Here is a 27,226-nt window from a genome sequence, read left to right on the forward strand (position 1 = left end):
ACGCCCTACCCGCTGTGCTATCACTCCAGCCCCTATAGCTGCATTATTACATTGTTATTTAAAATTTCATATAGAAATGGTCCAGTTGTAGACAGTAATTTTTTGGGGGTGTGGGGAGTCATACCCGGCGATGCATAGTGTGTGTAGTGGTTACTTCTGGCTTTGCACTCAGGAATTACTCCTGGCTGTGCTCGGGGAACATATGGGATACTGAAGATTGAACCAGGCTGGCCGTGTGCAAGGCAAATTGTACTATAGCTCCAGCTGTAGTACATTGTACTATAGCTCCAGCTTCTGACAGTAATTTTTGAATAACTGTTTACTGAAATAGTTTGTAGTGTTAAGTAATTGTTGGGACCAAGGTTGTGTCTCAGCCAAGGGTGCTTGTCTTGCCTGCGTGAGGCCCTAGGTTTGATCCCTGCATTGCTAAAACCAAAACAGACATTCAGAATTATTAAATATGCTCAGGGTTTACTTCTGCTCTGTGCTCAGGGATCACTCCTGGTGGACTCGGCACCATAGTGTATACCTGGGATTAAACCCACATTGGCTATGTGCAAAGCAAGCAGCCTATCGGCGGTATTGTCTCTGGCCCTGCACCATTTTTTTCTTAAGGGTTTTAAAAAAAATCTCTTTACTCCCCCACATTCCCTTTGTTTCATGGGTGATGTTATGATGATTGAGGCTGTACACATGCCTGACTGTGGAGCCCTCCAGGGATTGCACATCAGATTGTGGTGCTCTTGAGCTTTGCATCCCTTTTAGGTGAGGTGCATGCTGAAAAAACCATATAGATTCAGCTAATGAGAAAGCAGCGAGTAAGAGTTCCTTAATGCCTTTACTTCAGGTGGAATTAACTGGGACTTTATTACTAATAGAGCAGACTTCCTTTACCCTTCCCCGCTCTCCTTGTTTTTCCCTCTTCCACTCTGGTGTGAATTCTTGTTCTTAAACTCTTGTAACAGGACTGGAGAGTGAACTCAATGGGTTAAGCCACATGTCGTCCGTTCAGAAGGCCCAGGTTTGATTCCAACAACGTCCTTTTGTTCCCAAGCACAGAGCTGGGAGTAGTTCCTGTGCACTGCTGGGATGTGACCCAAGAGCCCAAAACTAAAACCCATGTAAACAAAAACTCAGAAACTGGGTCCAGAGCTATATATAGTAAAGTGGGTAGGGAACTTGACTTGGCACATGACTGACCCAGGATTGATCTCCAAGACCACATTTCTCAGCCCTGCTAGGAGTGATTCCTGAACACAAAGCCAGGAGTAAGCCGAGCACCCGGGTGTGGCTCCCCCAAAAATCCAAAAACCAGAAAGCTGAAAAAAAATTAAGAAGAGATAAAATTGTGGGCGGTCCTTAGCTTTGCATAATTTATATGTGAATTTTGGTTCTCCTGGTTTAGTTAAAATAACCTATTACCAATTTAGTTTATATTTCACTTACTCTGGGACTAATAGTTGCATAAACCACATCATTTGCTGCTAGCTCTTCAATCCAGATCATGATGTAAATTAACATTTGTCATGATTTGAAGTCTGTTCTGATTCAGCCTCATGCATCTGTTATTCAGTGCATAGACAGTTAAATGTGTATAAGTATTTACTCATTTTCTCTAACTTATACACATCCAGGTTACATTTTTTAAAAATGGGGAGTTCTCTAACAAAAGTTAAAGTATAGCAAAGAAACTATTAGAGATGTAATTTGAATTGAATTTGAATGGGGTTGGTTGTGAAGACTTGTGTTTGGAGAGTGGAACTTTGCAGGCAGGCAGAGGAAGCTGCTGAAGGCAAAAGCTTATCAACATAAACGAAGAAAATTGATAAAAAGGTGAAGATATCACAGCCACCAAAAAAAAAATTTAAGATACTTCATCACATAGGGTGTGCAGTTGGTAAAATAGTGGAAGTTGATCAGACAGTGGAGTATGATTTAACAAGAGTTAGAAAATATGCTCACTCCATATTATAAGTTAAATAATTGGAAGAAGGTAAGCTTTTTCCAACCTACTCTTAAGTATTTTGCAAAGAAATGAAACACCTTAACTTCAGTGTTCTAAGGTTTTAATAAATGACATTTTACTAAATATTAGTATTGTACTTTTCTATTGCTTTAGTAGAGATTAAACAATAAATGTTTTGACAGTTTTTAAAGGTTGTTTTGGGCTAAATTTGTCCTATTAAGATTTCTGTGCATTATCATTTTTATGCTTATATTACCTTGCAAAGTATGAGAGTTTTTTTAAGGAGAAAAAATTATCATGCATATTTAATTGTCAAACCTTTGTGTATTAAATTATGTCTGATTAGAATCAGTTTTCTCTTGAATAGTTTTTAGATTTAGAGTAATTCTTAAAAATTCCTAATGTTGGTGGTTTAAAATTTTTTTTCTAACATAAATTCCTGTTGTCTTTTACCTTCTTTGGTGTTGAGTTATTTTTGTGGAATTGTAGGAGAGAGAATTTGTGTTGAAGTTTTTATTCACATTAGAGTACTTTATTATCTATCGGTGGACAGTTAAGTCATTTGTTAACAGTTTGAAACTGTTTATGTGTAGGATATAGCTTCATGGTAGAGCATTCATCTGCCAATTGTGTGAGGACCTACAGCCAAACTTAGGCACTCAAAAGGAAAAAAGAATGGTTGTGTAAGGGGCATTGTGTGGTTTCAGGAGTGAAAGATACCTTGTATAGTTCAAATTTCTTTGGATTGAGATAACAATTTAATTGTGCCTTAGTTGACATACAATGAAAATACATGAATATAATGAGTATTCCTGACTATAAACAATGATAAAGCTGACTTTGATGTAGTGGTTATATTTATATAGAACTCTCTGCCTTATTTTTGTGGTGCTGGGATTAAAGAGATGTTGGCTTCTTTGTGAAAGGCAAGTGCTTTTCTACTGAACTCATTTACTTTTTTTTTTTTTTTACAATATAGGAGCACTGCTATTTATTCAGCCATGATGAAGCTGATTGAACTGGGCATGAACTCCATATTACTTTTTTTTCCATTTTTAATTTTTTAAATTTTATAATTTAGTTCACAACGTTTGATTACATTCAGTATTCAAATACCAATCCCACCACTGTTGCACCTTCCCATCACCAAATTGAGGATGTTTCCTTTCCAAACCCCAATCCCTTTCCAAAAACACAACTGAAAGAATATATTTCATATTATCTGTTATGAGGAACTGCTGAACATGCTTACATAAAAGTGTTCATATAGGAAACAGTGTGAAGATTGTTCTATTTTGGCAGGAGCCATTAAGACATTCTATAGGATACCAACATGTTGTTAAAGTTTGGGTGATGTGAGCTTTGAGATAAATATATCTGGAAGTATGTATATATGCGCTTTGATATATACCTGGAAATATGTATATATGCATATATATATCCTATGATTTGTTGCCTACTATCTGAACCTCATCAGTTGTGGTGTGGTAATTATGGAGAATGGGTAGGGAGTGTTTTATGATGTGTATTTGTGGCCGCTTTTGGTCCAGGAATATGTTTACTTATGTGAGGCTTGACCCAAGCACGTGGGGAGCGGTCTTGAGCATGGCGGTGGTTGAGTTGTGGCTGCCGGGGCTGGGTCCCTTGGGGCCAGGAGGGCTCCCCCCCACCCCCCGGGGCGCCCTGTGTGAAACAGCCTGGCATGGAGACTTGTGGCATGGCTATGAGGGAGAAGCAGTCGTGTGATCTGGACGGTGGCTGATGGTGAGATTATCTGGCGCCGGCAGGAGGTGGCTTCTGGGCATGACCCCTGGATCACTGAAGACTGGGGGAAAGTGGGCAGAGGACTTCCGCTCCTGGTTCCATCGAGCCCAGAGTCCAAGGTCACAAAGTTCCTCATTACCTGGATGGATTCCGCAGGACTTCACTCATGTGTGAGGCTTGGCCTGAGTGCGTGGCGGCGGTTGGGTTGTAGAGGTTTTTGGCTGCCGGAGCTGGGTCCCTTGGGGTGGGGGGCTCTCACCTGTCCCCCTCTGGGGCGTCCCGGTGAATTAGCCTGGTGGAAGTTTTAGTTTATAGTCCCTGGGTCTTGGTTGTTGATGAGATTACATGGCTCTGGGGGCAGTTTGGGGTGTGACTGCCAAGCTGCTGGAAAACTGGAGACCTGGGGGAACGAGGCCCAGTCCTGATCCAAGCGGGCCTGGAGCTCTCAGCACGGGTTCCTGCCTCTGTGCTACAGGCCCTAACTGTGTATTTTGATCTCTTTTGAGATTTATGGGTCTTTGAAATAAGGCCAATGAATGAGCTTATATAACTGAGCCGGAGGTGGTTTGTGGGTGTGTCTCCTGCATACCTAACTTTTGGCCATTTAATTTTTTTGTAAACTAGGCCCCAAGTTGTTCGGGTCTGGCCAAAGGCACAGCAGCAATTTTGCGGTATCTGGAAATCTGAAAAGTCTGAAGGCACCATCAGGCTGCTGATGCACTTGCCCCACAGCTACAGGTTGACCTGCTGCCAGCACCATACCCTCTGAACCCCTGAATTCATTTACTTTTAATTAAAACTTATCTTTATTCTTTTAGAATAAAGATTTTTAAAAGCTATTAAAATTTAAAAGTTTCTCAAAAGATAAAAAGCTATAAAAATCTTTTAAAAAGAAAACTGGAATGTTACAGTTAAATTCCTAATGTTTATTTTTGTTGTTTGCTTCGGCTGGTGCTCAGTGTTTATTCGTGGCTCTGTGCTTAGGGATCATTCCTGGTGGGGCTCGAGGGACCATAAGGGAGTATTGGGGATCCATATAGAATGTTGAGTTGGCTGCGTGCAAGGCAGACCACTACCTGCTGAACTATAACTGTGGCCCCTAAGTTTTAATTTAAAAAACTCCTTAATTTAAAACCTTAGAACACAGAGGTTTAACTTAAGAAAATCCCCTTTTCTCCTTGTTTATGTAGCCATTGCTGGGGGTTGCACACATGCCTCACTATTGTGCAGGGGTTGTGTGTAAGGTTGTGTTTACATTCCTTTCGTTGTGTTTGGACATCAAACATAAAACCATGAGGTGGGGGGTGGCACTTTCAGTTGAGGCACAGAAATTTTGGTTCACTGTGATACTTGTATTTGTGCTTGCTAGAAGTTATACTTCCTGTCCACTTACTCTTTAAATTTCAGTACTGAGTAGGGCTTGCACCCCTTTTGTGGTATTTATAAACATGACTGCAGTGTAGCAGTGTTGCTTGAAGTGCCAAGGATCACAGAATTGACCTGACAGTGCTTTGCATTGGTGGGAATCCTGGCATTTGAACTTGTGACAATATCCATTCAAGTCAGGCTCTCTTATTCCAATTATTCTGAACCCCACATTTGTAATTTTTTTTGGGGGGGTCACACCTGGCGATGCACAGGGGTTACTCCTGGCTCTGCACTCAGGAATTACTCCTGGCGGTTCTTAGGGGACCATATGGGATGCTGGGACTTGAACCCGAGTTGGCCGTGTGCCAGGCAAATACCCTCCCCCTGTACTATCACTCCAGCCCCAGCCCCACGTGTATAATTCTTGTGATATTTACCTGTCACTGTCACTGTTATCCCATTGCTCATCGATTTGTTCGAGCGGCCACCAGTAACGTCTCTCATTGTGAGACTTATTGTTACTGTGTTTGGCATATCCAATATGCCACACAGGTAGCTTGCCAGGCTCTGCTGTGTGGGCGCAATACTCTCGGTAGCTTGCCAGGCTCTCCGAGAGGGGCGGAGGAATCGAACACGGGTCATCCGCGTGAAAGGCGAATGCCATACCGCTCTGCTATCACTCCAGCCCAATATTTACCTACTAATTTTAAATTGTAGAGAAAACTAATAGCAAATTGCTTTTTTTTTTTTGAAAAATACTGCATATCAGTCATTGTGGCAAAAAAAAAGTAATACCTACAGTTCATCTGCCTTTGTAGAATTGAATAAAACTTCAGTGTTAGCTAACAGAGAGGTGTCTGTTCTGGAGAATGTATCTAAATATATAAAGGTACATATACACAACAATTGCATCATCATTTCTAAATGCTGTGTTTGTCATTGTGCCCATGCACTAAAATTTATTTGTACTTTGTTCCAGTATCCACGTCTTTGTGGTTATATTTGTATTCCATGTGGAAAAATACAGGTCACTTATGCAGTATTGCTTGGTGAGGCTGAATAAGACAGTGGTTTGCCTCGTTTTCATCTGTCAAACTATGGTGTTTTTTTTTTTCAAGTATAATGCCTTGAATTTTGCATTTCAGTGCTTTTTGTTTATTATATATCTTATAAGACCCTTCAAGTGTAGTGGTAAAGTGCTATTTAGTGTCCTGGGTGCAGGATGGAAGAGTATGTGTTAATAAACTGTCAGTGACAATGAATTGCCAGTATAAAGTAAGGTGTATTTACACAAAAACACAAAAAAACAATCTATTGGTTGGCAAAATTGGTGTGACCACAGGCTCCCAGGAAATCTATGCTGTGTTCTCCTCTGGAAGCAATGACTTGTTCACTGAGTGTCCACCATGGCTCCATTCTGGCTCCATGCGTACAGAATTGGAGTGTTAAATATATAAATGAGCAATCTATTTAAGGAGTCTAATTCCTTCGGTGAATGTAGTCAAGATCTTTTTTGTTTCTAGACCATACCTGGCTGGTGCCCAGGGCTTAACTCCTGCTCTGTGCTCAGGGATTACTCACTCCTGGAGGGGCTCAAGGGGGCATATGTGGTGCTGAGGATGAAGCCTGGGTAGGCTGTTTGCAAGGCCAGTGTCCTGTCTACTTTCGCTGCAGCCTTCTAGAGTTAAAATCTTAATTCATAATATTATATCCAGAAAGTGTATATATGGAGAGGGCAGGGATGTAGCTCAATGAGCACATGTCCTGGGTAGGAGATTCTGGGCTCCATTCCCAGTGCAAAATAGTAGCAACATTAAGTTATGTGTGTAGGTATGTACAGATGCAGTAACATAATAACAGTGCCTTCATTATTATTAAGTGACTGACAGTGTTTCATATGTTGAGTGATACATCAAATGACTTTTTTTTTTTTCTTATTTGTGATGCCAGAGATGGAACCCAGGATTTTATATGCTCAAGGCAGGTCATCTATGTTTCTATACCAGCCTCCCCCTTACAGTATTTTGAAATAAAATTATCTTTGGGGTGCATTTAAGTGTGTTGTTTAATACAGTTGCCCTTTTACTTTTAGGCTCCTAAGCAATTTTTAAGGGGCTGGTGGGCTACTCTGCAGTATTCAGCCAAACGTAACCATGTAATTTTAATGCTCAGGCTTTGAGGATGCAGAGTACATGCTTTACATGCTGGTGCCCAGAGTTCAAGCCCCAACAGCACATGTCCAGGTGGGAGTAGCCGCCCAACCATCTCTGGGTCTGGTTCAAAAATACGATCTAGAGAATAAATAGCAGAGTAAAGTCTTATTTAAAATAAAAATGGCACAGGATATTCAAAGATAGAAGTCAGAATCAAAACCTGTCTCATCAATGAAGGTGAGGTTTTTGTTTTTGTTTTTGTTTTTTGCAAAGGTCAATAAAATTAGACTGAAAGAGGGTGGAATGGAAGACTGAGGATATAGTAGAGCTGTATTCTTAGCCACCCATGCACAGGTATAAAAGGTTGAAAACTACTGATCTCCTGGTCTCCTGTCCTCCGTGGGAGGTAGATTGAGAGGGGAAGAGAGATTATCTGTATCAAAAGTGAAACTGAAGTGACTGAAGAGTACTGGTGTTGTTTGCTTCCCTTGTGTGGTCTCCTGAGCTGTGATAGAGTGACCCCTGTGCGCAGAGCCACAGAGTAGTCTGTCAGCATTGCTGGGAGAGGCGATGCTCCCCCTCGGAGAAATGAAATTGAAGATCTTACTTGTAGACCTCCCTCCAAACCACAGAAGAATCATGAGTGATTCCTGTGAAAATAAACCTTAAAGTGTGAATAAAATGAACTTACTTTTTGGACTACTAACTGCATAACGTATCCAAGGTAAAAATAGATAACCTGAGGGATCCTACATTATTTTAACTGAAAAATAACTAGACTGGAGAAATACGGTATCTGAAAGTAAGAATTCTCTGTACCAAATTTACTTGCTCACAGTGCTCTTTTCAACAAAAACAACAGAAAAGGTAAGTTCCCTCCCTAGTTCCTTCGAGGGAAGGGGAAAAATTATCCCAGGGAAGGGGAAAAATTATCCCCTTTGTTATACCCGAGCCCACTACTCTGTGTGTGTGTGTGGGGGGGGGGTCGGAGGATGATGTTTCAGTTTCTTAGAAGAGGCAGAGTCCTGGAAGTGGTGGATTTAGAGCAGGTGCTCTAAATTCAGCAGAATGGAGCTAATAGATTTCTTCTCTAATCTTGAGAAGAAATCTCCAATTTTTTTTCCTCTTCTTTCCCATGATTTATGTTTTAAGGTATTTTCTTGCTTTCTAGTGAGGTTTCTTTTCCTTTTATAGGCGAACCCTATATATTTCTGAAATTACTGATTAGTGGTTATGAATTCCTTTAACTTGTATAAAAACCTTTTTTTTTGTTTTTCTTTGGGGACACCTAGCAGTGCTCAGGGGTCACTCTGACAGGGAGTGGGGAACCATATGTGGTGATGGAGATCAGACCCAGGTCGTCTGTGTGTAAGACAGGCTCTCAAGCTGTACTTGCTCTGGCGCAGAAAAACATTTTTAATTCTTTAATTTGAATGATAGCCTAGTTGAGTAGAATTTTTTTTTCTTTTGGGGTCACACCCGGCGATGCACAGGGGTTACTCCTGGCTCATGCACTCAGGGGTTACTCTTGGATCAGGAAACCATGTGGGATGCTGGGAATCTAACCCAGGTCAGCAGTGTACAAGGCAAATACCCTGCCCTTTGTGCTACTGCTCCAGACATTTGGTAAAACATTCTTGGTTGGAATTGTTTTCTCTTTAGTATTTTGTATCCATCATGCCACTTCTTTCTGGCCTGTAGGATTTCTTTTGAGAAACCTGTTGATACTCTCTAGGGGGTTCCTTTGTAACTAGGGGGTTGCTTTTCTTCTGGGTTTAGAATTTTCCTTAGTTTTTAATTATAGTCACTGTCACTGCCATCCCCTTGCTCATCAATTTGCTTGAGCAGGCATCAGTAATGGCTCCATTAAAAGACTTGTTGTTACTGGGTTTTTTTTTTTTTTTTTTTTGCATATCGAATGCTCGACGGGTAGCTTGCCAGGCTCTGCCGTGCGGGCAAGTTACTCTCAGTAGCTTGCTGGGTCTCTGAATTTATTTGAAACTTCCTGAATTCTGGGTGTTTGACACTTGGCTTAGGGAAAATTCAGCTGTTTATTCCAGTAAGTATTCTGATGGATTAAAAATGTAGATCCGTGGCAGAGTACTTGTAAGTGTAAAACTCTGAGTTGGATATTCATTGCTCTGTCTTCCCCCTTTTCTCTTTGAAGGAAAATTCTTAACAGTTTTTCCTAGTACCCTTTCTTAAAGCAAATGTTATTCCTCTTGGTATCTCATAAATTGTATGCTTATTGTCTTAAATATTTTTTTGTAAAGCAATCTCATTTCCTGGTATTTTTGTCTGGTTTCTACTATCACCTTCAAGCTCATTGCTTCAGCTTTTGCTCTCATTCTGCTCTTGAGCTTCTTGGTTTTGTTCCTGTATTCTTTATTTTTGTTCTTATTGTGTACTTTTTTTTTAAAAATTGAATCACCATGAGAACAGTTATAAAGCTTTCAGGTTTAAGTCTTGGTCATACAATGATCAAACACCCATCCCTTCACCAGTGCACATGTTCCACCACCAAGAACCCCAGTATACCCTCTTCCCAACCCTCCCCCTGCCTCTGTGGGTGATGATTTCCACTTTCTCTCTACTTGGATTTCATTCAGTTTTTCGACGGAAGACCCACCATTATTATTTGGAATTTCCCCCCAACAATCAGACCTGCCGAAAAGGCATCATTAGATAATTTGTTTTCTATTGCTGATAATGAAGAGTATATAATGTTGTGGACGCGCAATTTTGGATTTCTGGTATTTTAGTAATTAAACCCGGAGGGATTTCTGCCAGAAGCCACTGGGTTCTGATATTGGTTTGTGTGCCTCTAGGATCATGGCCGTTCAGGAGCCAATGGAGCTGTTTGTGGGCGGCAACTTGGGGTCTCATCAGGGCGGGGAGAGGGGCCAGTCTGTTCCTGTATTCTTTAGTATTATTTGGGTTTGCATTTTTCAAACTTCCATACGTCAGTCTTTGAATCTTTCTGTTTTCGTGAAGTCTCCCCATTTGATGTCATTCTAGTGAGCCACACTAAGGACTTCATGTTTTCTTCAGCTTATGTAGCTTTGCGCTGCTAGGAGTTCTCAGCTTGTTGTCAAGGCTATGTTCAAGACCACAGAGGCATCTGCCTATAGAACTAAGAAGCGGATGATCTGGTGGTGGGTGTGGGGCTGCAGTATTGTATCACTGAAACGCTATTACTAAGAGTATCGTAAACAAGGATTGGGAAGAAATGAATATTAGAAAAGAAAAAGAGGGGAAGGGTCTGTTAGCTGGACTTGGGAACTGATAGGACTTGTGCTGCTGAGTAGCTGGCCTGGCCAAGTGGAGTTTTCCTGACAGTGGTGTGGGCATTCAGGCCATCAGTGCCTGGGCCCTGTGCTGCCACTGAATTGGACTCGGGATCAAGGCCGTGACAGGGGTATCTCGATGGAATCAATTCAAAGAGGATGGCTGGGGTCTCAGTCCCACCTGTTGGTGGCACAGATGTAGGGAGTGGCAGGGTGCCAAGCAGCCTGGTGGTGGGTTTCCTTTGCTGATTCTCTTCTGGGAGTTCAGCACAGCTCTGTTTGCAGGGGTGTGGCTAGTTTACTGACAGATGGGGTCTGGTCACTGGTTCTGCTTGTTAGATGGAAGCCCACGTGATCGTGTCTGCCTCTAGCTGGCACAGATATTTGCAAGGAAAGGGTGGGTATTCCCCTCAGTGACTTGCCCCCAAGGACCGTTGTTAAGGAAAAAAGGGACATAATATGGTCGCCACCTGCATCTCTGCAGAATTGGAAAAGATCAACATATGGTGTTGACGTACTTGGACCTTGTAGTTTCTTGCTTTAGTTTCTGTGTTGAAAGTATGGGATTGGGGCTGAAGTGATAGTTACCGTGGATGGTAGGGTGCTTGCCTTATATGCTGGCCTGGATTGTGTCCCTGGCACTACGTATGGTCCCCTGAGCCCACCAGGAGTGGCCCCTAAGCACAGAGCCAGGAATAAGACAGGTATGGTCCTTCTTTCCTGCACCCCGCCCACTAACAAAACAACAAAAACCATTGGGATAGTAGGATGGGGTGCCAGATGTTTTGCAAATTTACCTCCTCCCCCCCCAACCCTTTTGATCATTTTCATTCCTTAGAAATCTTTCTGATTGTAGGTAGTTCCCTCTGATGGGGTTTCTTGGCAGAAGTGTGTGTCTGATCCTTTTGGATTCCTTTGTTATGAAAGCTTTCTTCATCAATGTTTCCTGTTTCTGTGTTTGTAGATTAATTTGAATTGTAGTGCAGAGTTGCTATAATTCTAGTAGGAAGTAGTAAACACGTTTTTTCTATTTGGCCACTTTGGACCTGCCATCTCAATTTGTACAGTTTTTAAGTGTACTGTTCCAACTCAAATGGACTGGAGCGATACCATAGCAGGTAGGGCGTTTTCCTTGCACATGGCCTATGTCCCTCTTGGAGAGCCTGGCATGCCACTGAGCCTTCCACACAGCAGAGCCTGGCAAGCTACCCATGGCATATTCGATATGCCAAAAACAGTAACAAGTCTCACAGTGGAGATGTTACTGATGCCCGCTTAAACAAATCATGAACAGCGGGACGACAGTGCTACGACAGTGCTTTTATTTTTTTATTTTATTTTTTTTTTTTTTTTTGCTTTTTGGGTCACACCCAGCGATGCTCAGGGGTTACTCCTGGCTTTGCACTCAGGAACTACTCCTGGCGGTGCTTGGGGGACCATATGGGATGCCGGGGATCGAACCCGGGTCGGCCGCGTGCAAGGCAAACGCCCTACCCGCTGTGCTATCGCTCCGGCCCCTACGACAGTGCTTTTAGTGTACAGTTCAGTGGCCTTAAGATACTGTGCAACTTTTTTTTTTTAATAGGACTATAAATCTAGGAGCTTGTGCATTTAATGAAATTCTTTGAAATGAAGTAGAAATATATTTGTATCTGTAAGACTTTAAAATAATGCATCAAGGTTAAAAATGGGTAATCATTTCATGGGGTATTATTATTTAGTAACTGTATTTTATTGCTATGAATTTACATTTTGTTTTCTCTCCCTTTGTAGTGCTTTTTTAGGCCCAAAGGATATATTTCCTTATTCCGAAAATAAAGAAAAGTATGGCAAACCAAATAAACGAAAAGGCTTTAATGAAGGTTTATGGGAGATAGATAACAATCCAAAAGTGAAATTTTCAAGTCAACAGGTAAGTCATTGCATATAATTTTGTAGTTTCTTATTCTTGAGGGAATGACTATTTTAACTGTAGTAGGAAAATTAAGAAAATTGTGATTTTTCAGATTAAATTTCCCTTTTGAAATTCAAACTTAGTCCTTGTTTTTTGAGTGACTTGATGAAAAGTACCTGCATAGTTAAAAGAGTTCAGAAAACTGGAAAATATGCGTTTTTAACTTCTGGCTGAAAGTTTGTTTAATCATTGAAATTAAAGCCATGTGTACTATTAAGCACACATTTTTTTTCCCCTTGAAGGGTGTGTGTTTGTCTTACAATAGCTAAAATCTGAGTATGTTCAAATTATAGACCTCATGGGTTAAGTGAAGAATATATTTATAACCCTACGCAAATTATTCTTCTTGTTTTTGATATCTTGAAGAGCAGTTTTAATCCTTTGATTCTGTTTTTTATGTGTCTAGAGCTTATTCTTTTTTACTAATTGAGCTGGTGGCAGGGGGAATATGAATAAATCTAAACAAGGACATAGTAACAGATTGGAAATTTTGTTATTTGCTATTCTGAAATCTTAATTTTTTTTTTAGTTTCTTTTCCTCATCTTGAACACTTTTCAGTTCCTTTTCTGTTTATAACATTGTTTTCTGTTTGTAACATTAATTTCCATTTGTAACATTAATGTTCCTTGCTAAATTAGGTGATCTCAAGTCTTTCAGTTCCACTGTGAATTTGTTATGGTACTTAGAATTGCACCTGAACTTCAGTGCCATTCATTAACTACTGTCCCTAAGAGTAAAGTGTTGTATGTCCTATATGTGTCAGCACTGTAAAGTGTTTGGGGAAGACTAAATATTTAATAAACAATTGTTGAATAAATATAAGAATTGGATGAATGATTGCCCATCATCATTGCCTTACTATATCATGGGATTTCAGAGTGATTGAATTGCTTCTGTATTCCGTAACCTCACTTGGATCATGTGTTTTGTGATTGTGCCTTTATGGTCTTCATTGTCCTTCAATGTCATGGTTTCCTGTTTCTACCTGTTTAATATCTGTGTGATTTTTTTTCACCACATATACTTGGAATTTCACAGTCAAATTTTTAGAAGGCAATCGATCATTTTCTTCCCTTAAAAATACAATTGTTTTTTGTGGGTTTGATGAACTCTTGGGTTTCTAACCCAGATCATCTTCAGCAACACTTTCCTGGATTTGGGTAAAGCAGTGATAATCAAACTTACAAGGTAGAAGTTGACTATAATGTAGAGACCTTCTGTAGATCTTACATTTTGTTGTATTTTGTTAGATTTTGTTCAAACTTTATGGTAATGGAGAGTATTTAAATTGCCTCTTTTTACAAAAATGGAAAGAGTTTAAAGTTTAAAAGACTTGCCAAAAGAAATACCTAAAAGGGTACATGGTTTCAGTTAGCTTGGAAACCTATAGTCAACTCCATCTTCCAGTGACAACCTGGATGATTTCTTTAACTATTACTACCTCATTGGGCTTGCCTTCCTGTCCCTCTGAGACATCAATGATTCTTATGTTGTTCCTTTTGAATTCATCCCTTATGTCTCTTACCTGACCTTGAGCTATTTTGAGGTCTTTTTCCATCTTCTGTTGTTGCCTGTATGCTTTCTGGAGAGCATCTTCAAGCTTGCTAATTCTATCTTTAGCTGTTGTCATCTTACAGTTGAGGGCACCCAATTAGTTTTTCATTTCATCTACCAGAGTTTTTTATTGATGACATTTCTGTTTGTTGTTTTCCTATTTCTGCTCTAATTTCCTCCTGTATTTTATTGCCTGTCCATTCCACTGTTGCTCACATGTATTCCTGTATTTTATTGTATGTCCGTTCCACTTTCCTTTGAACTCATTGAACTTCCTCACAATTCCTTCTCTGAATTCTTTTTTCAGAGAGATTTTGTATGTGGGTATTCCATGTAGGGGCTTCAGGGATCCTGTCTCCCTCCCCTCCTCCTGGTTGTTTTCTGCTCTCTTTCCATAGTGCCTGTGGCAGCCTGTGGGTGGTGAACACTTCTTTCCCCTTCTAGGATATTCCCTTCCTTTTGGTGTTCCTTTGTAACTATTTAACTTCTAACTCTGGAAATGGATCTTATAGGTTATATTGGGAGCCTATAACTGGCTGCTGGAAAAGCCACTCCGTTCGCCTTTCTAACCCGTGGGTGGGGTTTAGCAGAGTTGCATGGGTTTTTGAATCCTGCTCAGTTGCCTCCTAGAAACTCGCTCAGGGCTCACGCGACTGCTTCTGTCCCCACAGCTTCTAGTGAAGACTGAGTTGCCTCTTGCTCGTCTTAGGTTGATATTTTGAAAATCTAGGGAGATGAAGTCCCCTGTTTAAATTACTGGGAGTACTTTTAATATTTAATGATGATGATTAGACTCATAGCCTTTTTAATCAGAGTCACTTAGGTTTGGGTCTCATGAATCTGCTTTTAAAATAAATGAAGTTTGGGCCAGAGCAATAGTCCAGTGGGGAGGGTGATTGCCTTGTATGCGGCCAACCAGGGCTCAATCCCCAGCATCCCATATCGTTCCCCAAGCACTGCCAGGAGTAATTCCTGATCCAGGAGTAACTCTTGAGCATCTCTGGGTGTGACCCAAAAAGGAAAAAAGAAAGGAAGTTTGTGATAAGATCAAAGACTAAAAGCTGTAGACACACACATGTATATATAAATAAAAGTAAACGTTATAGATATCATTTGCTAAAAGCCTGTGATAGAGCACATACAGGTATGTTGGTCTCTAGATTACTTCATAAATTGATCAGTGTTGGCTGTTTTACCTATACAAAGTGCTATTTTAACAACTTTGTATGGATGTGATTGTCAGAAAAATGTTTGTAATTGCACTTCTGTGTCACTGTTTTATCCTCTGTGCTTATATTCATTTAGCTGCAGGATTATAAACCCTCAGTGGACTTAAAATAATAGTAGACTTAAAAATCCTCTGTGGGAGTTGGAGCGATAGCACAGCGGATAGGGCGTTTGCCTTGCACGCGGCCGACCCGGGTTCTAATCCCAGCATCCCATATGGTCCCCTGAGCACCGCCAGGGGTAATTCCTGAGTGAAGAGCCAGGAGTAACCCCTGTGCATCGCCAGGTGTGACCCCCCCCAAAAAAAAAAATCCTCTGTGCTTATATTCATTTAACTGCAGTATGATAAATCCTTTGATTTAATAGTATTTATTTTAAAATGACATAAATTAAGTATTGAGTGAAGTGGAAGTCAGACTATTTATGTCCTGTAAAATGGATTTTGATTTTCAACTGGGAAGTTTTTAAGTTTTAAGTTGGGGTAAAACCTTATTTTCAATTTTATTTTTTATTTATAGGCATCAGCTAAACAGTCAAATGCATCATCTGATGTTGAAGTTGAAGAAAAAGAAACAAGTGTTTCAAAGGAAGATACTGACCTTGAAGAGAAAGCCAGTAATGAGGTATGTTTAGATGGGTTTAGAATGCGAGAATAATTTTTTACATAAGACAAATGGTAAAATAAGTAGAAAGTATTCTTTTTTTTTCTTCTTCTTTCTTTTTGGGTCACACCCAGCAGTGCTCAGAGTTTAGTTACTCCTGGCTCTGCATTCAGGAATCACTCCTGGCAGTGCTTAGGGGACCATATAGGATGCTGGGAATTAAACCCAAGTTGACCACCTGCAAGGCAAATGTCCTTCCCACTGTGCTATCACTCCAGCCCCAGAAAGTACTCTTTAAAGTAGTTGAATAATAAATGAGAAAATATTTAAGGCTTATTTCTAAGTTAAATATAGTATTTCAGAATAGTTCTTTAGGGGGTTGGAATGATAGCACAGCGGGTAGGGCGTTTGCCTTGCACGTGACTGACCCACGTTTGAATTCCAGCATCCCATATGGTCCCCTGAGCACCGCCAGGGGTGGTTCCTGAGTGCACAGCCAGGAGTAATCCCTGTGCATCGCCAGGTGTGACCCAAAAAAAAGAAAAAAAAAACAATCAAAATAGTTCTTTAATCTTAGAGGTGCATGAATGTTCTTATTTGAAATTATATTGTTGTACAAAATAAGAGGTCCAGCTGTATTATGAGTGCATTATGCTCAGTATTTTTTGTTTTTCCTTTATATCTTTTGTGGTGGGGAAATAGCTCCAAAGCTGTACATAAGGGGTGAGTGTATCATACTCACCTGAGCAGACCTGACACTTCAGTGATTCATCTGGGGTTACTCTGATAAAGTGAAGTGGGGCTATATTGGCAGAGTGGTATTAGAGGCCATCCTGATGGTGTTGGAAGACTGTCACTGCCTCTCTGACCAATGCTCAGGGGGTATGCTTGCAGTCTAGCTCAGGGCCTAATGCGTGCAACCTTAGTTGTTCTCGTAGTGTTTTTAACTAACTCCCTGAGCCTGTGTGTGTATTTTAAATTAATTTTTAAAAATAAAAAATACATATGTTGTGGGTGGGAAAGACAGTGTGTAGTGGATAGCATCCTTGTTTTGCACATGGCTGACCCAGGTTCAGTCCCTGGCATCCCATATGATACCCCCACCCCCCAGCTCCTCAGAGTTAGTTCCTGAGTGCAGAGTTAGAGTAATCCCTAACCACTGCTAGTATAGCCAGAAAACCAAAGGTTGGGAGGAACAACAACAACAACAAAATTATATATTGAGTTTATTATCATACCACTCATCCCTCCACCACTGTCCATAGGACTCTTTCTATATAGTCCCCCAACTCTACTCAGTTTTGTCGCAATCTTAAGGATTTGTTTTTATTGGACATTGTCTCCACCCTTGCTTTCTTTAGAAATTTACATTATTTAGTAGGATCTATGCCACTACTACTCTGACTGCCATGGAATACTGGAGATTCAGTCCCCGGATGTAATACTCTGGGGATTGAACTCTGGGCCTCAGCTGGGCATGTGTGCTCTGTGATTTCAACTCCCTCTGGCCACTTGTTAGTAAAATGTTAATTAGTATTATGGGATGGGGTTGTATTGGAAAGTGCACTGATTTGAATTTTAATTGCTTTCATTTTAATTGAGTTACTCTTCTAACCCTTTTAGGACTCATACTCATACTCATGTTGGGATTATCTCCAAAGTCTGGGACAGCTTTAAAATTCACAACTCTGTAGTCAGGATTCTACTGAAGGAAAAATGATTTTGCAAATCTAAATAAAAAGTTCTTACTGTACTAGCTATGTGTAGCTGAAGATACTGTTTAGCTCTATAATGATAATATATTTAATGCCTGTACTCTCATTATAAAGCTAAAGATAAAGAAGCAAACCAGGTTTTATGTGCTGCTTGACTTTTTAAGAAAATTTCTGTCCTAGCATAAATTATTTAGTTTCATCTATATTCTTATTTCAGGATGTGAGTAAAGCAATGGACATAACCACTCCCAAAGCTGCTAGAAGAGGGAGAAAGAGAAAGGTAAATTTTCTGCTTATCCACAGGGATCCTCAAAGAGTGATTGTTTTAGTTAAATTGAGAAAGCTTAGCAATAGTGAATATAATATCTTTAATTTGAAGGTACCTTTTATTGTGTCCTTTCCTTTAAATTATTTATATATTTAAAAGGCAAGTTCTGTTATTTAATCAAAACTGTTAATTTTCTGACTGATACCTTAAGGTAAGGTATCACTTAGAATTTCCTAAATTTTATGATTCAGGAAATTAAATGCTTTCATTTTTACTCCTTTTAGTAACTTTGACTTGTTTACTTTGTCAAAAGAATGATAATGTATGGAGGATATATCGAGTATGAAGTTCTAACACATGTAAAATATTCCTAATGAATTCTGGGACAACAGATTCTTGAATATAATTTTGATGTAACATTATGATGAGAAAAAACAAATTCTAGTGTGCTTTTGTTGATATGTTGCTGATTTAAAAGTCAGTTTTTGAGAACTCCTTGAGTAAATTAGTGAGGACTTAGATTACAAAGTGCTGTATAAATTTGTTACTGTCTTGACAATATTGTTGGGGCAAGTGAGTGTGTTAGGGCCTGAGTACTTGATAGACTTGTAATTGTTACTCCCTGTAAAGTTCAGTTCATCACATCTTTTTTCTTAACAAATTATGTTCCAAACAGTTAGAATATGCCAAAGAGAACAAAGAAAATGTTGAGAATTGGTTGTCTCATGAGGAAGCAAAATAGGAAAATTGAAGTAGTTATCTGCTGTGGGATATGTAAGAAGAGAAAGGATTATTAATTTTTACCAGATTTTAAAAGATAAGTAGAATTTTTTTCATGTAGTTGGAGGGATAGACATGTGAGGCAGTATATATAAAAGCAAAGAGAAAATGTAACTTCTTGCATTTCAGATACATTTTGTGTTACCAGACTGTAGTTTATGAGAAAACCCTCTAATGATGTTAACCTGAGGAATGTAACCTACAAGTATGATGGAGAACCATTGATTCTTTGTCACATTTTGTCTTTACTTCAGTTAGTGTTTCTCATCTGGGGGGCAACATAGCCCCTTTGTGTACCTTCAAGATATTCTAAGGGGCTCACAGGTAAAAATGACTTAAATGTAATGTACTGATTGTCCCTTGGCTTAGGGACCAACTAGTACAGACAGTAGCCACTAGAAGGGAAAAACGTCAGAGAAGGGCCACGATCAAGGTGAGACACATTGGTTTAAAGCAGTGTGAATAAATGGGGATTAGACTGGGTAGAGCAGTCAGTTCACAAATTCCTTCAGAATTTTAGCACTGACATTACTAATCCGGGCAGAGAGGATCCAGCCATGTGCAAGGTAGGTATAAACTTGAATTTCTTTCACATTTACACTTTTATTAAGATGGACAGATATATAAAAATAGGAGTCTTTAAAAATTAGGAGTAGGGAGTTAGAAATTACAGTGGGCAGGGCACTTCATACTGTGACCTGGATTCTGTCTGTAAGGTTCCCCACGATCCACCAAGAGTAAACCCTCAGCATAGCCGGATGTGGCCCCACAGCAAACAAAAACAGGAATGAAATGGAGTTGATGGAAAGTACTGTGAAGTCCGGATGGAGCCTCATTAGACGGTTACTTTCTGATTCTAGACTCGGCATCAGTGAGGTAGATAGGGTCAGTGGTTACCTTCTAGGATCTCTTCAGTTCTGTCAAGAAAAAGAACACTAGGGCTATCGAGTTAGCTCAGTTGGCTGGAGCACATGTTTTATATGAAAGAGACGTGGGGTTGATCCCCGGCAACACATGGTCCATACAGCACCACATTGGGAGTAACCACTTGAGGTCCACTGGGTCTGGCCCCAAATTAAAATAAAAACAGACTTGCAAGATGGCAGTTTTGTGGCATGTCTTCATTTTAAGTTGACATAATACTGTTTAATAACACTTTCTTAAAAAAATATGTAGATTCATTCATCAACAAATACAAAATTAAAAGATTTAGGAAATTATGTTAGAAATTTGTTAACTGACCAGTTTGTGTCTTTTTAATTTTTGTTTTGGGGCCACACCTGATCATGCGCTGGAACAATTCTCAGCCAGCACCTGAGGGTCATTCTGTTTGCTGACTGACAGGGTGGGGGTTGGGAGTGGGGGTGGGGAGCCAGGAAGCCAGGGGTCAGGAGTCATACCCAGGGTCCTGCACTCAGCCTTTTGAGCCATCAGGCCTAGGAGAGGTCTTTTTTTTAAAAACAAAAAACAAAAAGCAAGTTAGCACGAGATTGGAAAGACAACGACCTCAGCAGGATTTTGTGGTAGTGTTTTAGGATGGGATTTGACTGGAAGTGGCTGTTGGAGGGAGGGGGTGCAGAACCTAGGGAAAGACTGAGGTAATGTGGATGACTGGGTTAACTCGTAAGGCAAAAGCATGGGACAGAAGTGAAATGCTAAAGGGACAAAAAGCAAAAGATTTGGTCAGTGATACAGAAATAGTGAAGTACATGATGTAGTCAAGGGAGAAAATTCACTTGGAAGACTACAGAAACCAGAATCCTGTGGAATTACAATGGAGATAAAAAGAAGATGGCTTTGTAAAATGATGGCTGAAATTTAACTGTCAGGAAAATCTCGAAGACATCAAGTGAAACAAGGGAGGAATTTTAAAAGTGAAAAGTGGTATGTATGACAGAGGATGTACAGTAAAATAATTTATTAATGGGGTTCCTCTAGGGTACTTCTTTTGGTTGTTTTTGGGTCACACCTGGCAGTGCTCATGGCTTACTCCTGGCTTTGTGCTCAGGGGTCACTCTTGGTGGGGCTCATGTGATTCTGCTATGCTGGGATTGAACCTAGGTTGGACACTTGCAAGGCAAGAGCACTACCCATTGTATTATCCTCTAGGATACTTTAAAATCAGATAATAAGGGACAAAGTTGGTTGAAGAATGTTTAAGTTAAAGTTAACACTGTTTTTAAACTTTTTGAAGGAGTGGAGTGAAAATGCTGTGATGGGATTGCATTGCTAAGGGAGATAGTTGAAGTTGAAAAAGAGACTTAATATTTGCAAAGCAAGAACACGAGTATATGTAAGGATATGCTGGGTGAGAAAGAATGGAGTCTCATAAGAAAATGTTTTAACAAGAAAAAGGAAACATTTAATTCTTTGTATCATGTAACTGTATAAAAGCAAAAGTTTTCAGATTATTTTTCTCAGTGGTTCTCAGATCTTAGCCTAACTCTATGCCCATGGGGCGCTCACTTACGGTGGACTCGGACACTGTGGTGGGGATTGACACAGGGTCTGCTGCACGCAAGGCAAGCACCTCAGTCCCTGTGCTGCTTAGTACTCCCCTCCAGTTTTTGAAACAAAAATGTTCTGTCATTGGTACTGCAAAAACAACAAAAAAACTAGCTAAAAGAATACTAGTGGGGTTTCTGAGTCAAATTTGCATATTGTATGGCTGATAATTTGTGTAAGAAATTTTTAGATGAGTGTTAACAGTTTATTGGTCAGTAATCAGTATGTGAAGGTTCATTTCATTAAGAATTAATTTTTTTTATTTTTTTATTTTTGCTTTTTGGGTCACACCTGGCGATGCACGGGGGTTATTCCTGGCTCTGCACTCAGGAATCACCCCTGGCGGTGCTCAGGGGACCATATGGGATGCTGGGAATCGAACCCGGGTTGGCCGCGTGCAAGGCAAACGCCCTCCCCGCTGTGCTATTGCTCCAGCCCCAAGAATTAACATTTCTTAAGTATTAGATCAAAAAGATTTTCAATTTTTGTTGATGCAGTTTACATTGGATTTTAAATAATTGGGGTTTGGGAAATGCAGTTCATAGTGATTCTCCCTCTTTATTTTTTCTCTTAATGTTCCCTCCCTTTTCAATTATGTTTAGTTAATGTCTACATTTCCTTTCTAATTAGTAGTTGTTAACCTTTGTTCTATTTTAATGCCTGGGTCAACAAAACTGATTCTTATTTGGGGCTATTGGCTCTTAAGGGAGCATTATAATTTGCAAGGGATAATTGAGATTCCTTGACCGTACATTATTGTAAAATCTTTGTGGAAAATAAGAATACTGGAGAACAATAAATCTCAATTGGAAAATAGCATATATTAACAAAGTTCAAAATAGGAATATCCACAACTTAATTTCTTGCCTTTTATAATATTAGAATAATAATTATATATGTAAAATTATCAGTATATATTTATTTTTTTTTATCAGTATATATTTAAAGTGTTAACACTTAATACTTAATACAGGTATGCTACTTGTAAGCAATATGTGGGCTATAGTTGTAATTACATTATACTTTGGTCATCATTTTATACCAAGAATATTAGCTTTATTTTTATAAATAACTGACTTGGTTGAAAAGTTCCATTTTTAATAAGTATTTTGGGGTGTGGGATTTGGACTACGTGACAGTGCTAAAGGGCTACCCCTGGCTCTGCTCAGGAGTGATCCCTGCCATGTTCTGGGGATCAAACTGGGCTTGATCGGCAAGGCTATATATACTCTCCCCAGTTTTAATTTTTTTTTTAAATTGTAGACTTGTTTGTTAAAATTATAAAATAAGTTTGATGTCACTCTGATGAGTCAGCTGTTGAAAAATAGTGAAATTATTTTAAAGTGGCATATTTTGCCATTGAACTAAACATGGAATGAGTCCTTTTTGCTAAATAAGTTAATTAAATCTTTGTGATCCAGGCAGAAAAACAAGTAGAATCCGAGGAGTCAGGCGTAGTGACAACAGCAGCATCGTCTGTTAATCTAAAAGTGAGTCCTAAAAGAGGACGACCTGCAGGTAGGATTATTAATGTTCAGATCTCTGGCTTGTGATTAATATTCCAATCCATTTAAGTAAGTGTTTGATGCCTCCAGACATAGGTCAGTAAGTGGCCAGGCAATTAGTTTTATGTGATCAAGTTCCAAAGGAGATAAATATGGTTTCTGCTCTAAAGTATTTAAACCTGGACTAATTGCTTAGAATTTTTTAAAATATTATTTTATGCCTGTTATATTTTCCTTTGATAGTGGCAGATGAGGCTGTGGTGAAGTTTAAATCCTATGAATGAGGGGTTTATTTTATGTGGAGTCATAATGAAGCTTGAGAGATAACATTGAATTAACGAAAACTATTAGTATTTTAAGTTACTGCATTTATTTGGCTATTTAGGATATGTAGCTATCTTCAGTATTGCCATCTTAAAGTATTTTTCTACTCTGGCAAGTTGGAAATAGATTAGAAAGATCTGCCTCTACTATGAAGTTAAAATAACCAAAATAGTAATTTTTCCCCTACTTTATAATGGGAATCTTAATGAAAAAGTTATAGGGTGAGTAATACCCAAAAGAAAGAAAGAGAAGAACTAAGATTTTGTTATGCAATTGCTGGAGTTAGAAAATTCAGTCCTGAACAGGATTGCAAAGAAATGAATGTGTGTGTGTGTGTGTATACATACATATATATACACACACACATGTGTATATATATATATATAACTAAAATCATGCATATACATATTATGAGAATTATAGTTGCAAAGCTGACCTTTTTGTGATATTTGTTAAAATAATGTTCTTTTTATTATACTCTGTGAGCTATACTAATTTGAAATTTTCTCTGGTGATTTAAACTCTAATCTTTCTCCTCTACTCAATTTGAGCCATTTGGGAGAATATTTAAAACTTGAGATAACTGTATCTGTTGTAAACCACTGAGAGTATATATTACGTGTAATTTATGTGAGATTTGCATCTTTCTGGGAAAACTGGTAGTTAAGAATATTTTTTTTCTGTGTGAATATTAGCTGCAGAAGTCAAGATTCCAAAACCAAGAGGCAGACCCAAGATGGTAAAACAACCCTGTCCTTCAGAGAGTGACATGTGAGTTTATTTTTAATGTAAATTAATTACATAATGAGATATTTAAATGGATATTTTCCCACTTTTACTTAGGATGTTTTATTTTTAAAATGTAATTTAAGATGAAGAAATAGTACTAGCAGAAAGTAAAAATGGGTAATCAAGAAAAATATGATGTGATTATTGAATCTCTGACAGAACAGGATATTGCTGGCAAATTCATTGGGAAGTTGAGCAAAATAGTATACTTAAAGAAATTTTTAAAAATAAATAAATAAAAAAGAAAAGAAATTTTAGGCTTCTTTTTTTTGTCCTCCACTCCCCACAAGTTCCTCAGGCTCTGTACTTTAGTTTGCCCTCAGCATATTGAATTATCTCCTATACCCTAAACGTTTTTTGAATTGATAACTATAAAACATTAGTTCCTCCAGAATAATTTTTATTTGAAAAGTGATAAAAATTGCCTTATAATTTAGATTAATTTTTTTGCTTTTTGGGTCACACCTGCCAATGCTCAGGTTACCTGTGGCTCTGCACTCAGGAATTACTCCTGGCAGTGCTCAGGGGACCATATGGGATGCTGGGAATTGAATCCTGGTTGGTCGAGATCAAGGCCCACACTCTACCTACAGTAATACCGCTTCGGCCCTATAATTTAAATTTAAATTTTTTTTTTCTTTTTTGGTCACACCCAGCAATGTACAGGAGTTACTCCTGGCTCATGCACTCAGGAATTACTCCTGGTGGTGCTCGGGGGACCATATGGGATGCTGGGAATTGAACCTGGGTGGGCCGCGTGGAAGGCAAATGCCCTACCCGCTGTGCTATTGCTCCAGCCCTGAATTTTAAATCATTTTGAAATAACTCCATAGCTATTAACAAACTACCCAGGCTGCTTTTTTTCTATGATGTCATCTTTTTTGTTACCTTGTATGTTAGCTTTTCTGGGTAGAAGCTTCACTTGGGATATGTATTTAGATAAAAAAAGAACAAACTTTTGTGTGGGGGTGGCACACTGAGCTCTGAGCTCAGGGATCACTTATGGTGGTGCTCAGGGGACTGTATGAGATGCTGAGACCGAACTCAAGTCCGAGGTGTGAGAGGCAAGCATCCTGCCCTCTGTACTATCACTCAGGACCCAAGAGGGCAAAAGTTTTTAGCTATTGTTTTGGGGGCCACAGCTGGCTCAGTGCTTATGGTACCATGTAGTCAGTGCTTGGGATTGAACCTGGGATTCCTGAGTGTGTATTCGGCCTGTCAAGCCCTCTCCCTGGCCACAGGGACTTGAAGCGGGGCTTGGGAGAGTGCCATTCCAGGGGGTGCTCAGGAGGCCTTTGGCAGCAGTTAACCAGGCCACCCCAGGGATGTTTGGAGGAACCATGTTGTGCTGGGGTATGAACCTGGATTAGCTGCATGCGAGGCATGCGTTTTACCCCCTATTCTATCTCTGATACCAAGGGCAGAGCCAGGAGTAAGCCCCAAGTACCATCAGATGTAGTGCTCCCTACCCCCCGCCAGAAAAAAACAAACAAGAAAACTCGAACAATTTAAGATCCAGCATTCTTATCTTTTGAAACTTACTTCTCCAAAGCCATAATTTGATTGTCTAAATTTTTAAGTTACCACCAGGTGGTAACTGTCTTTACTGGTTCAACTCACAGCATAATAATAGGGTTTTCAGTTTCCCCAGCCTCGGTGCCATATTCTAGGTTTTTGTTAGTGGTTTGTCTTAGCGTTCTGCTGGGTCAGTGAGCAATACTAAATTGGTAGTGGCTTATTGTATTTCAAATTCTTGCTCTGTGTTGACTGGGCTACACTATAATCTTTTGTGCTCTTTAGCTTTCTACTGTGAGAGGGGAGTCTGTCTATTGGTGACAGCTGATTTGCAATGGATCCTAGAATGACAAGCTAGTAGGATTGGCCTAGAAGAGCCAAAACTGTTTCATAATCTTCTAGATATATGGGGATTAGTTTGCATTAGTGCTTCCATCTGTTACAGGTTAAAAGGAAAATAAGTTGTTACATAAGGAACTTTATTTTTCATATAAAGTGGTAAAAAGAAAAGAGAACCATTCAAGAGACTTAATATCTATTGTTGTGCATATATTGGATAGAATATGCTTTTCTTATGTCCAAAGGGTATATTTACATTTAAGCTTGATTTTATTTATATATACCTTCCCCTTTCTCAGGAAACTATCATTGACCACTTAGTGTTTTTATTTTGTCTGCACCAATTTTATATAAAATAGGATTTTTTTTTTTTTTTTTTTGCTATTTGCCTCTTTCTAAGAGATAATACCATTTGGGGAAGCAGTTGAAAAATATCTATTAAAGCCTTGAAATAATTTTCATATTGTTTTTATTTCCATGAAGATATTAGAACATGGACATTTATTGAGAAATGTTGACATTAAATGATTTTATATGCCTAAAAAGAGATGATTTGAAAAATGGTGTGCTCACTAACAGTTATGGGACAAATAGTTTTTAGGTTTTTTGTTTTGTTTTTGGGTTTTTCTTTTCTTTTGGGTCACACCCGATGATGCCCAGGGGTTACTCTTGGCTCTGCATTCAGGAATTACTCCTGGTGGTGCCCGGGGGACCATATGGGATGCTGGGGATCAAACTCTGGTCAGCTGGGTACAAGGCAAACACCTTCCTGCCGTACTATTGCTCCGGCCCACAAATGGTTTCTTAAAGGTTGTTTTTTTCCCCTTGTAGTTTAATAATATCTCAGGGAATCAAGGAAACAGGTTTCTGGTTAGAAAATCAGTTGATTTGAAATTGAAATGCTAGAAAACTGCTTGTCAAAGTTTCAAGTAATACTTTTGTGGTTGATTTAGTTGAACAGAGTTTAGCAGTGTTAAATATTAAACTTCATTGGCCATATTTTACCATATGTGAAGTTAGGAGTCTTTCACCTTGTGAAGAAGATACGAATTTTGTGGGAGGGATACTCAGTTCATTGGTGGTGGAGAATGGACACTGGTGGAGGGATGGGCTCCTGAACACTGCATGAGGGAAAAATAAGCACGAAAATGTTTGAATCTGTAACTGTACCCTCACTGTTACTAATTAAAAAAAAAAAAGAATATATGAATTCTAAAATAAACATTATCTTTACATTCCTGAAATTTTATTAATGATGTGTGTGTGTGTGTATTTGTGTGTGTACACATGCAGATGCATGCAGTATTCAGGACTGAACCCAGAATTTCTTACTCTCCCTGAATCACCTCCCCAGTCCTCTTGCCTTTCCCTTTTATTCCTGCTGTGGTGACTGGGTGGTGGTGCAGGCCATGGTATGCAGCAAGCATACCACAAAGAACAAAAGTGATTAAGCACCAACTCTACTTTAGTGTTCGCTCACCTTTTACTTGTATTCACACACTGCACATCTGCTAGTTGCCTAAGTGTTCACATACATCCTGCCAAAGGCTGTATTTTCTCACCATAGTTACAGCGTATCTTTAAGTTCTATTGTGTTCACTCAGTTGCAT

At 39.3% G+C, this 27,226-nt stretch overlaps 1 protein-coding gene across 3 annotated transcripts in view; it reads left to right on the forward strand.

The window, feature by feature from the left end:
* Positions 1–27,226, forward strand: part of PSIP1 (PC4 and SRSF1 interacting protein 1) — a 47,580-nt gene that overhangs the window by 10,466 nt on the left and 9,888 nt on the right. For all 3 annotated transcript variants that reach the window (XM_055123886.1, XM_055123888.1, XM_055123887.1), the window contains exons 4-8: positions 12,312–12,450; positions 15,793–15,897; positions 17,809–17,871; positions 22,566–22,662; positions 23,669–23,744. In XM_055123886.1, coding sequence (XP_054979861.1) covers positions 12,312–12,450; positions 15,793–15,897; positions 17,809–17,871; positions 22,566–22,662; positions 23,669–23,744 — 480 coding nt within the window. The remainder of the gene's footprint in view (positions 1–12,311; positions 12,451–15,792; positions 15,898–17,808; positions 17,872–22,565; positions 22,663–23,668; positions 23,745–27,226) is intronic.

This window comes from Sorex araneus, chromosome 1 (genome assembly GCF_027595985.1).
Source record: "Sorex araneus isolate mSorAra2 chromosome 1, mSorAra2.pri, whole genome shotgun sequence".
Classification (NCBI taxonomy): Eukaryota; Metazoa; Chordata; class Mammalia; order Eulipotyphla; family Soricidae; genus Sorex; species Sorex araneus.